Here is a 12,196-nt window from a genome sequence, read left to right on the forward strand (position 1 = left end):
TAACTGACGTTGCGGTAGTGTTGTTCGTCCCATTTTTCTTTTTTTTTTTCAAACGTAATAGTTTTGGCATTGTAAGCTTGTCGCATACGAACATTTCCTGTTGCCCCTGTCAGGAGTGCAACTATTGGGTACAGACACCGTCAAGTTTCCGGATTTTATGGGTTGAGTTGAGTTGAGTGGTTGTAGGCTACTGGTGGGATTAGCCTTGCAGTTGCTGCCGGCAATTGCTCCACCGTAGCGACACTTCAAATACATAAATCACATAAATCAGACGCAGACCTCACAACTACAAATAGGCACTCCTAAGGTCACCATGTAGAAGCCAAATCCGTGTCCTGCAGGTAATTTAAAAGAAGGCGAGAAACCTCCTTCCTGCACAACTGGTTCCCGCGCGGGAACCACGGACTTACTTACACGGACCAAATAGGCCTCTCATTTGGAGAAGCGTTGTCCGAGTAAAGTTTTAGGCTTTTAGTCTGCGCCCCCAGCATTTTTGTACATGCTGTAACGTACCGTAATGCCGAAATAACTAAAATGAAAACGAAAAACATAATTCCGTGGGACTGCCATCCTCTTCATTCCGGCGTCTCGGTGTCGAGACATGACATTTCCGTGCCTGCACATGTGCACGTGTTCGGACGTACCGCCTTGTTCTTACCACCAGGCCGTACGTCAACGCTTGTAAAGTTCATTTCTAGTACAACCGGCCATTCACATGTTGGTACTTCCGTGTGTACACTCGCTTATTCTAGTTGTCAATGCGTTCCAAACAATCTTAAGTACATCTGCAGTTTTCCATACATGGTATTACTTACACGGACCAAATAGGCCTCTCATTTGGAGAAGTGTTGTTGGAGTAAAGTTTTTGGATGGAAATACGTCAAGCTGTCAAGAACCCAGTTGTCGTATTAGTTAACGAACAGATGACGTTTTCAGCTCAACTGTAGGCTGTTTACGTTAGTAACCCTATATTTCCTCTTTGTGTATTCATATCATAGCGTCAACTATTCGTCGACCTTTGTGTTCGCTTTCGTTCAAGCTGCATGCGAAATTTTGTTGCGTATGAGTTATTTAAGGGACAGCATTTTTCACTGTTCAGCCTTGCTGATATATACCACTTGAAAACCTCGGCGCTAGTAGCAATGTAGAACAAGAAAACTCGGTGACGTATCTGTAAGACTGCGCCTGTTTGAAAGCTAACAAAGTCTATCAACTTGATGATTGAGTGTTTTTATGTAAACAGTAAATTTTGCTCCTTTCCAGGTAATTGCAGTTCATAAATGTTTTAGAAATATGGGTCTACTTGTAAGAATGTGGGGCCTAACTTTCTCGTGTAACTGAGAGCCTTCTGCTTCTGTAAAGTAGCATAGGCACTTCCTAACAATGCGTTGTGCTATAACAATCGTGACAAGCTTTGCGCTTTCATTCTTTGGTCTTTAGGGCGTCTTTCCTTAATGAGCGAGAAATTACAGATGCAAAGCATCGATATGCGACCGATAGAGTTACCAGGTGTAATAACCCTCTCACATGCTATTTCTCGGCCTAAGTTGGAGAGCCACTAGAGAGCAATCGAAAGACCAGCCACTGTCGAGTGTACAATTAGAAAGTCAAGATCGCTTGAAAGTAACGTATAGTAGCACGCGATTTGCATTGAGTTCAATCCTCAATTACTTGAGCACGCTCAAAGGTTCCCGTCTGAGAAGCGTGCTAGGTGTTTATGCTACGGAAAACGAATAAAACGAATGACAAGGTAATACTTGAACCAGCGAGAAATTCAGTTTTATTCAACTGGCGTTCAACGTTCCAAAATTACGTCCCTTCCGCAGGAATGTTATAGTCTTCCATAAGGTGTCTTCTTATCTCTTCAGACTTGCAGAGGAAAACATGCGACTTTAATTCTCAAGAATATAAACTATATTAGGCTGATGGTAGAAATGACGAGGTCATGGGGTAATTGGGTCATGCAACAACAAGTACACTTTTAAACTGGAGACACATCCTTGCAAGTGAGGTATAGTTGAAAAGCCATCGTAACATCCGATGGTATGATATGGCCGACGCTTATGTTTCGTTCTCTTTTTTTCTCTTTGATTTTTCTGAGGACGGTAGTGGCGTGGGAACGTAATTGATACGACGCTGTTGAAGATTATTCCTCGTAATTTAGCGAAGCTATAGATAAGAGGCATCGCACAGCACCCATCATGAATAGGTACCGTTGTAAGTGACTCGGGCTCGACTGCCTTCAACTATTCTCTCATTATAGTCGTTCTTAGCTTTCCAGCGTAAGCTACATTTTACGACTTCGTGCCATCCAAAATGCATTATATTTTTGTGATGATGCGATACTTCAAGTTCTCGGCATGCCATTAGACCTTTAAAGTGTACGTGACATCGTAGGTGTTCTTTCTTCTGGCGAGAGGACATCTCCTTACACCTTTCATGTTTAATGCAACCGAACCGCGTCCTAAAGAGAGCGATCACAATCAAGAAGTAGGGAGGTTAACGATAAGTGAAGAATGTCTTGGCTCCGCCTACACTGAGGGAGAATATGGGCGCAATAAAACGGTATACATGGAAATTTGTGTATTGGTGTCTACTGCTCAAATGCCACGATGACTTCTTGCGCAGCAACTATTGTCAACATCCAATAAATATGAAAAAATAAACGCAGTTTGTCGCATGAGCCGAGAGTCACCTTCAGGGGCTCGGATTAAAGATATCAGCGTCCAGCAAGGGTTTGTCAACCAACTTGACAAAACGATTCGCAGGCGCTCCTTCCGTCTCGAAGAGTAGCAGCTGATTCTCTTCTGGGTGGGGTTTGATGTACGGGGCCGGCACGTAGAGCGTCACCTGCGCATGCGCGTGAGACTTATGAACACTACTATTTGGTGGTGTTAGCACGAAAAAGTAGCCAACGCTTGCCACGCGCAATGCTGCATCATGTGACAATGCTGGTTGGTCTCAAGTGGCACGCAGATTCTGTCACAAAAAAAAAGGGGGGGGGGGGCATTTTCACAAATTTCTGTTGCTTAGTCCTCTTTGCAACTACCAATGCGGTAATCTTTAGCAGCTTAGAGCTTTACATATTGGAAGCCATCTAGAAAGCAGTGAACGGTGCCAGATGACATTAGCCATAATGAGCCAACTAGATCAGCTATGCGTTTTGGTCTCGTTCACCTTGAAGGACTCCATGTCTATGTCCTGTCCATTTAATCGTAATGACCGCTCTGTCACAAAAGCTAAATTAGTGTTTTTTCCCTTTCTCTGTTCCTCAATTTCTACTCTGAGAATTGTAATGAGATTTTCTAACAAGGCTCCCAAATGTCTAGGAGCTTGCGTCAAGTGCTCAGTTTCACAGCGAAGATGTGCATGACTAGCCGATTCGTCCGTCCGTCTGCCGCGTGCACGCCGAAAACTCCACCAACGCAACCTAAAGTGCATGCTCGAAAAGAGAAATACAGAGAGAGAGAAACGCGCGATTGGCTGCGCCAGCAGTCACGTCGTTGCTCTTCGTCGCAGCCGAGCGCGCGCAGCACTTTCTCTCTGGCTCGAAATGGGTAGGCCACATGTCATACGTACTCCTGAGGAGCAGGCAGCTTTCGATCAGCAACTGGAGCACCTCTCAGCTATAGAGCATCTCTCTCTCTAGTTGTGCCGACGCTGCAGCCCGGGCAGAAGAATAGGCTCGTGCAGCCGAGCGGAAGCAGTAACTGCGCACCGAGGATCCGGTAGCCTACCAAGCCGTCGTTTAACACCGGGGCCACACGTTTCAGCTGCGCTGATTAATCATCTGTACGGAGTGCTTGGGGGCGGTGGTTCTTTTTATACGGTTGAACATATTTCTATAAGTACAGGCGTAATAGCAGTGATGTTACTATTTAATGCCTTGGTTTCTTAATTCAAGCACGTGTCTATGATTCCTTTACCTGCAGCGAACACTTTGTTCCTACCAATGATTGATTTATAACACTATTGTTTACGCATACTGTATAGTGAACTACATTGCTGAGGTATATTGCCGCGCAATACGGATTATTTTTCGATTTGTTTCCTATTGTTACTGTGACATAGTGAATTCATGTTCGAATTCCTTTTCGCGTCATTGTAAACATCATTATGTACAGGGTCTGTCCTGAAAGTAATGTCAGTAAGGCCACTAGAAATCATTTATCGAATTTATCGTTACAATGAAGTGTTTAAAAATCTTCAAGATACTCTCCTTTTGCGTCGATACACCGGCTCCAGTGAGACTTCCAGCTCTCGAGTGCGTTGCGGTATAGTCCTCCTCCGGAATGGCCTTTAATGCTGCGATGCAAGCTGCTTTGATCCTGTCCACTTTCCCAAAATGCTTGCCTTTCAGGGGTCTTTTGAGGCGTGGAAACAGAAAAAAGTGAGGGGGAGTCAAATCCGGGTTGTACGGGGGCTGGGGATCGTTGACACCGCTGCTTTAACCAGGTAATTGGTGACGATGAAGGCACTTTGGGTCGGCGCGTTATCGTGGTGTAACTTCCAGTTGTCTGCGATGTCCGGCCGGATGCGTTGAACCCTGTGTTTCGGTCTTTTGAGTTCATAGTGGTTCCAGGTTCTACAAACTCGTGATGAACCAGTCCGTGGATGCAAAAAAAAGAAAGAAAAAAAAAACGATGACCATGATCTTGATCTTTGATTTGCTCATCCTGGCTTTCTTCTGGTGAGGAGATCAGTGCGTGTGCCCCTCTCATGATTGCCTTTTGGTCTCCGGGTCGTATCCAGATACCCAAGTCTCGTCACCTGTAATGACGTCCAGAAATTTTCGATCACGTTTGCACATGTCGAGCTTTTCTTGGCACGTTTCAGTGCGGTGTGACTTTTCGTCGTCAGTGAGCACTTATGGAACCATTTTTGCTCACACCTTCCGCATGCCGATATCATTTGTAATGATTTCATGAACTTGAGTTTTCGGAATGTTTAACATGTCGGCCATTAAACGAACACTTAATCGTCGGTCAGATTTCAGCAGTTCCCTCACTCGCGTCACATTTTCTTCCGTGGTCGTCGTGGATGGGCGTCCGGCGCGGTATTCGTCGTCGACCTCTTCCCGGCCTTCCAAAAAGGCCTTGTGCCTCTGAAACACTTGCCGATCTGACAGGGCATGTTCTTTGTAAGCAGTCTTGAGCATAGTAACAGTTCCCGCAGGGGTATTGCCAAGTTTCACGCAGAACTTGATCGCAACGCTTCGCTCTAACGAGCGCTGCATTTTCACTTGCACAAGAATGAAAAACAACTCTCACAGACAGGCCCGTCCTACACTCTCCGATGCTCGGAGCATACTGAGAGATTGATCCTTCCTTAGGTGGTCCCCCCCCCTACCAGTTTCAAGCGGTTAGACCACGCTCCGACGTATAGTCGCGTCACAGTAAATTCACTGTCATTGCTTTCAGGACAGACTCTGTATGTCGTTTTGAAAATCATGTGCTGCAATTGCACGTGTTTTTATTACAGACGCCAGGCTGTGCGTTTTCTTTAGGCATTGAGAAACATCTTTCCTTCAACCTGCCTCGGCTTCCTGTCTATTCCGTGAACCGAAAGAAAAAGTTTATTATTTTTTACAGAAACAAAACGACACACGTTCATTTTTGTAGCACTGGCTATGAGTCACTTCAGCAAGTACTTCATCAATAAATATACGTGATACGATGACTAGCTATTCAGGGGTGCATAACCTCAACCGCAGTGATCAATATTAACAAATGCAGTTACCTGTGGCCCAGCAGCAGGCCAGTAGCGGCCGAGATTGAAACCGTTGATAAAGGCAAAGCCCTTGATCCATCCTGACGGGTTCAGGAACGTGTCGGCAGGATTCTGTCCTTGTTTCAGGGTGAACGTCCCGTGGAAGAAACCGGGAACGCTTCCGTCTCCTTGTCTTCTGACTATACGTAGGATCTCGTTGATGTCTCGATTCGTGTTGATGGGAACTGCCTCAATAGTCCAGTTCTTGAGTACATAACTACCCAGGCGGACCTCGGTGAGACCCTGCACGAGCACTGTTCCATTTGGCACATGTTCCATTTGGTACACGAATTCTACAGGCAACAAAGCAGCGTCATGCTTGGCATTGATTCTTAACTCCGGATATAGGGACTGTTTCGTTTTAGGACTGCAGCTGCGATCCTACATTTGAAGTATTATTTTTCTCGTAATCTATTCTTTATTGTAATATATTTATCTGAGCGCGTGATCCTGCTGATATATTCACGGCCAACACGAATAGCCAGTAGTTCATCGTCCTAAGTTTATTACACTCCTTTTAGACTCCCTCATACCTATCAAACGCATGGGCTGCTTACGCTACTTAGCCGGCGGACGCTTTGGAGTTGTTTTCGCTGCGTATAAATGTTCGTAAGCGCGTAGTTAGAGTTCTTTAACTACGCGGTTACAGTTCTTTTGATATCTCTTTTCAATGGATACGAAGCCATTGCGGTACCTTTGGAAATGGTGGCATAGACAAGGCAGCTCGGCCGTCAAACAAAGAAGACCGCTGCGTCCCGATTCTTCTGTTAAGGATCGACGCTGAGTGGCAACTTTGCATTCTAGCACACACGCTCTCCTTAGCGGAGTGGAAAACCGCACATACAAGGCGCACCACACTGCACAGACCAAACCCTTCGCTGCAACTCACACCACCGGCCGGACTGCATGCACTGACGAAAAGCCTATCTTTTCTGTCGATTGTGGCTGGCAGCTGCCTTCACGAAAGTTTATTCAGCGCTAATTGGAATGGCTGCCAGTCCTGCATGTGATGTTCGCGGATACGAGAACATTTACCACTGATTGGGGGCTCAATTTGAAGCGCACAGACAATCTACGTCTAAAACTTTCAGGAAACTGTATGATCGTCCTCTGAGGCAACAGACAGTACTAGAACGCAGTACCCACGAATCATCGGCTCAGAAGGTACTGTAGGCACTTTTGTGCTTTCCGAGAACGTGTGGTTTGTACGAGCGGATTTGACTCTAGTACTTTCTGTGCACGTCTCTATACGTCTCTCTCTCTCTGTCCATTCTATCTCTTCCCATTCTCTTTTCCCCCAGCGTAGAGAACCATACCAGACTCTTGGAAGATTAACATCTCTGCCTTCCTTATATCCCTTTCTCTCTCTCTAGTCACGCATCTTTCAATTATACTTTCATGGTCGGCAGGTACCGCGGTTTCACATCTGACAGCCCGACGAAAACGAACCTTTCCTATTATTGTTTCAAAATTGTCATTGTTGCCTGAAGGCCAAAAAATTAAGTGGTTTGGCATTACGTTGAAGCCCAATCTCAGAACGCTGCCATGATAACGAGTGCCATCGGCGGTGTTGCCGGAGTCGCACGTCAGTGGTGCAAGGATGAATCCGAACGAAAGGTGCTCGAATCTGTCCACGACCAAGGAAGGAAATGATTAGGTAGACTGAGCTTGGCGTTTACTTTTCGTTCCGTTCAGACAAATGTATGCTCCAGGGAATGATGTGCCCTGCAGGAACGAGATGCAGCGGAATCCAGTACGCTGGCCTGGGCCGCGATGAGGTCAAACTATTCCAAGATGTTTTACATTATCCAAGCTCTGACCCCTGCAAAGCCGATTGAGCGGACCGCGACGGCGCGTCTAATTGACTTCGTCGCTTTTGCAGTCGAACGCCTAGCGCGTCTTTGGAGAGGTAGCCTTTCACACGAGTCAGTACCGCGACTGCATAACGATGGCGCCGCTAGCGGCTACGGTGTGAATGAGCGTCGAGCTTTGTTATCGCGATAAAATACGCTGATATTAAAGTATTGAAAATTTTGAACGAGCGCTCATGAAATGTTGGACTGGCTATAGGTTAGTGGGAGACCCCAGACATCCATGTAAAATTTATCGAGTAGAAACACTTAAGTATTTCTAGCGGTGTGTTCGCGTGGAGCAACTTGTAGCGGTATACATTGAGTTTCCTACAAAAATTACTGGAGAGAACTCTGGCGCTGCTGTCGTTGTCCTACCATGGGAATGATGGGAAGTACATGGATTTGTCTGATCTTTGTGCTTGTGGATCCAGACGTTCTTGTGGCTTTGTATATTACGCTATATAAGTTTTATTGTCGTATATTTCGGCGCAATCTATATTCTTCGAAGTGCAGAAGACGCCGGGAACGCGTACAATTGCTATTAATTGCAACATCGAAACGCGCCAAGCGTCTAAAGGCACTGGCATGCCCGCGATAAATTCATAAGGCCGTTTCATTCGCTTGTCGATACATGCGTCCGTGGCTTAATGGTTTCATTATCAGGCCTCTGTGCTAGAGTCCCTGTGTTCGAATCCTGCCGTCGGGCAATTTTAATTATGTCTATTTAATTATTTATTGCGCAGTATACTGTTGAAAATGACGAGTTCACAAAGTCACAAAGCCGTTTGAAGCCAAAAGGACGAAGTTTAGGCAAATCCATGTACTTCCCATAATTCCCATGCTGGGACAACCGCTCCCATTGCAGCTCCCGTAGACACTAGCGCCAGAGTTCCCTCTAGTAATTCTTGTAGGAAAATCTATGCCGGTAGAGGCACCAGCCTCGGAGATCCCCTTCTGAGAATAACAGGCTGTGCTGTATGTTTCGGAGGCGATGTTGCAGCTTGCCATACGAAGTTGTGCGCTGCTTTACGACCATTCCAATGAAAGGTTCGTCTCCTAAACCAGTTCTCTTTCTTTAAACGGCTGTGTTCTATAATGTATCTTAATTTGCAGCTAGAGAACCTGCTTTAGCCGACTTTCCGCATTTCAGAAAACGTGGTAATCAGACCATAAACAGCTATTAATACTCTTTCTGGATGGTGCGATACTGGGTAGAGCGGAAGTGTCATGGTCGACTGTGAAATCAACTTTCCGTGACATCCTCGCCGATAAAAAGAGCTTCGCCATGTACGCACCTTCACGTTGTGGTTAGTGTAGCCATAGCACTCCCTTCCCATGTTCTCCACGAGAATGGAGAGGCTGTCTCCTTTCTTCACAGGAATCTTTTCAAATAGCTTCGGCATCCCATAACTGACCATATGATTGTAAAATATGAATTGCTTGTATCCGACGCGAACGTAAGCCCGATCGTTTAGCTTCGGCAGGAAAAGCCACGCTGTACCCTGGGTGTCCAGGTTGACTGTAGTCCTATAAATCAGAAAGCCATAGTCGTGTCTCATTGACTCGAACGTCAACGGGTCGACTGACTGCTTTAGTTTGAGCCACTCTTTGCTGCGAAAGTGATTCATCACTTCTTCCAGGGATATATGTTCGTTGACCTTAACGAGGCCCACGTTAAGCTTGGTCGTGTTTTGGGGCATCTCGCCGCTGGGCACGTGACCCAGGTAGTTGGTCGCCAGATGGCGTATGTCGTAGTAGATGGGCCTCATGTCGCCGTCTTCGGCGACTGGTGCTTCGTAGTCGTAGCTGGTCGTGAGGGGGTAAGAATTGGCTTTCGCCGACTTGAACCCGAAATTGGTGCCACCTACGAACATGTAGAAGGTCACGGATGCGTTGTGGGCCATCATGCGCTTGAAGGGATCCAGAATGCTGTCCTTCGTCTCGTGGAAGTGCGACCAACCCCAGTGGTCCATCCAACCCGTGTAGAACTCGGGGACGACCATGGGGGCCGGCTTCGGGTTCGCGCGCTGCATGATGCTGAACACGGTGGCCACATCGTAGCCCGACGGGATGTTACCTGCGACGAGGATGTCGCGCACCCAGTCGCAGGAGTAGTAAATCCCGACCGGGAAGTCGGTGCGGTAGTACACGACGTCCGTGCCCATGTGAGTCTCCATGACGGTTATGAGGTGTCTCATGTACCCTAGGTCGCACAAGAAGTAGTGGCCGTACTCATTCTCGACTTGCACGGCGAAGATCGGGCCACCGTTTCGGTACAGGTGTGGTACCAGCATGGGCAGCAGCTTCGCGAACCAGCGGTCCACTGCCGCTACAAAGCTCGCGTGGCTGCTCCGGTATATCATGTTGGGGTTTTCTCTGAGTAGCCAGTACGGGAGTCCTCCGTTGTCGCGCTCCCCGCAGATGTACGGGCCCGGGCGGGCTATGGCCAGGAGACCTTGTTCTTTGATCTCCTTCAGGAAGGCGTCCAGATCGTACTCGTCGCGGAAGTTGTGCACTCCCGGCTCCGGCTCGTGTCCGCTCCACTCGATGTAGAAGGCGACCGCGTTGAGGCCGGCCATCTTGATCTTGTAGAGTCGGTCCTTCCAGTATGCCTTCGGAACCCTAAAGTAGTGCATTTCGCCCGCCAGGAAGCGAAACGGCTGACCGTCTTTCAGGAATATCGCGCGCGTGTGGTCAACAACAAGCGAACGACCTTCGGAACATTGGATCACGTGGTTGAGCAAGAAGTTGGCGCATACACAAAGCAGGGCCGCGCGAACATCTCCCCGACGTGTCCTTGCTCTTGCGCGGGAGGGCGAGCACTGTTCACACATTGCCGTCTCAACTGAATTATCCTGTAATAAAACTGCGCAGCCGAAATTCGGCATTGCTGTAGCGCGCCGTCACTGTACAGTAATCTTGCTGGAGTTTTACCTCGGCGGAGTTCGGCCTTCACCGCTGAACATAGCATTAGGTAGCAGATATTCAAATCAGATCAAGTGCTTTTGAAGGCATACGTCACGGGGCATACGTCACGGGGCATAAACATGCCCTATCTACGTTTCCGCCAGCATAAACTGGAATACAGAAGAACATTCGCATCTTTGTGTTTCCGGTGAAAGTATAACCTTCTTCAAGGCGAACAAGGCAGCGTTCGGTTGACGGAGAAAACATCTGTTGCAAGTTCGCGGAAAACGTGCTCGTATTCATGGTATTTTTCTCGTTAATTGTTCGCGTTGCGCGGCGTATGTGTGCGGAATGTACGAGGCTTGGGCTCTTCATGGCATCTTGTACGATCACTTGGCAGTAACCACCTCTTATTGCAGGCTCCCTTGATGAGGTATTGTGTGTGGCGAGCTCAGAGACACACGTTCGAGGAAATGTCGCTGCTGGGTTTCCTTGTGGACATTTTTACGTAACAACCTGCAGGGCTCGCTCCGCTGCGACATCGCGAGGAAGTGAATAAAAAATGGCCAGGCTTAGCTTGGTGAAGCCAAGAATGCGTTGCATATTGCGCGCGTTGCGTTGCGTTGCGAGTTGGGGCCCAGCTTTTCCTCCGGCTGTCGTGACGTCACGTCACGTGGTTGCGCTAAAGGTCAATGGTGGCTGCCCGGCCGCGCCCAAGGGCTGAACTGAGTGATTTCAATATGCAACGCATAAAACTCTAGTGTAGGGGTATGAGCCACTATGATGGCTCATACCCCAAATGGTGGCTGCCCGGCCGCGCCCAAGGGCTGAACTGAGTGATTGCAATATGCAACGCATAAAACTCTAGTGTAGGGGTATGAGCCACTATGATGGCTCATACCCCAAATGGTGGCTGCCCGGCCGCGCCCAAGGGCTGAACTGAGTGATTGCAATATGCAACGCATAAAATTAATCGCGCTTACTCTTACTGCAGCGCTATGTTGCCCATGGCTCCCTCGTATGACCACATTCTTTAGCAGGGCATCATTTGACAGATACAATTTATATAAAAATGCGCTAGTCCTAACTTTTTCTGTTTTGTCAGTTGTTATAATGGAAATCCTTATTGCTACTAGGCTTTTTCATTTAGCTTTGCTTTTCCTGTAATATTTTCTTACCACCAACTTCTTGCGTGTAATGGTCGCGAGCGTAAAGAACAAGTTTCTGAAACCTTGCTATAAATAACCGTTGCAAGTGCAACACTGCTATGAGAAGAGAATGTTTTCACTTCGCTTGGTTTCCTTAAAGAGCTTATTCAATGTGTGTTAGATTTGGCGTTGATAATGAATTATTAAAGACATGGATTCGCCATAACGCTTACTTTATTGCGCCGAACTGTCAGCTGCAGATTACACTGCGTGACTACTTGGTTCGGTGGATGATGTTTCCATCCGTGAATAAGATAGTTTTGTTTAGTAATGACAGCATACGTTAGAGTGCGAACTATACTTGTCCAGCAAAGCGACCGTTTGCGAACTGCACGAGCTTCCTAAGCACTGGTAGGAGCTGCATTAAAGATATCTTTGTTCTATATAGCGCTTAGTCAAAGCATGAGGTATCAACGTTTATAGATCTGTAAACGTTCTGCGGCGTGACTATGCGAAGTC

General features: G+C 47.2%; 1 protein-coding gene across 1 annotated transcript; it reads right to left on the reverse strand.

Moving 5' to 3' along the window:
• Positions 1-1,763: 1,763 nt before the first annotated feature.
• On the reverse strand, positions 1,764-10,683 carry LOC126539388 (beta-galactosidase-like). Its single transcript, XM_050186212.3, has 3 exons — positions 8,918-10,683; positions 5,740-6,012; positions 1,764-2,850 (listed from the first exon to the last, which is right to left on the reverse strand). Exons 1-3 carry the CDS (start codon positions 10,508-10,510, stop codon positions 2,698-2,700), a joined length of 2,019 nt encoding a protein of 672 aa, XP_050042169.2. The 5' UTR covers positions 10,511-10,683; the 3' UTR covers positions 1,764-2,697.
• Between the last annotated feature and the right edge of the window lie 1,513 nt (positions 10,684-12,196).

Source organism: Dermacentor andersoni, chromosome 11, assembly GCF_023375885.2.
Source record: "Dermacentor andersoni chromosome 11, qqDerAnde1_hic_scaffold, whole genome shotgun sequence".
Taxonomy (NCBI): Eukaryota; Metazoa; Arthropoda; class Arachnida; order Ixodida; family Ixodidae; genus Dermacentor; species Dermacentor andersoni.

Excerpts from the sequence above, each read along its gene's own strand:
- LOC126539388 (XM_050186212.3), bottom strand. The coding sequence starts at position 10,510 with ATGCCGAATTTCGGCTGCGCAGTTTTATTACAGGATAATTCAGTTGAG. Across the intron at positions 6,013-8,917 it reads ACACTAACCACAACGTGAAG|GGTCTCACCGAGGTCCGCCT; the intron begins GTGCGTACATGG and ends GTGCTCGTGCAG. Across the intron at positions 2,851-5,739 it reads GGCCTGCTGCTGGGCCACAG|GTGACGCTCTACGTGCCGGC; the intron begins GTAACTGCATTT and ends GCGCATGCGCAG.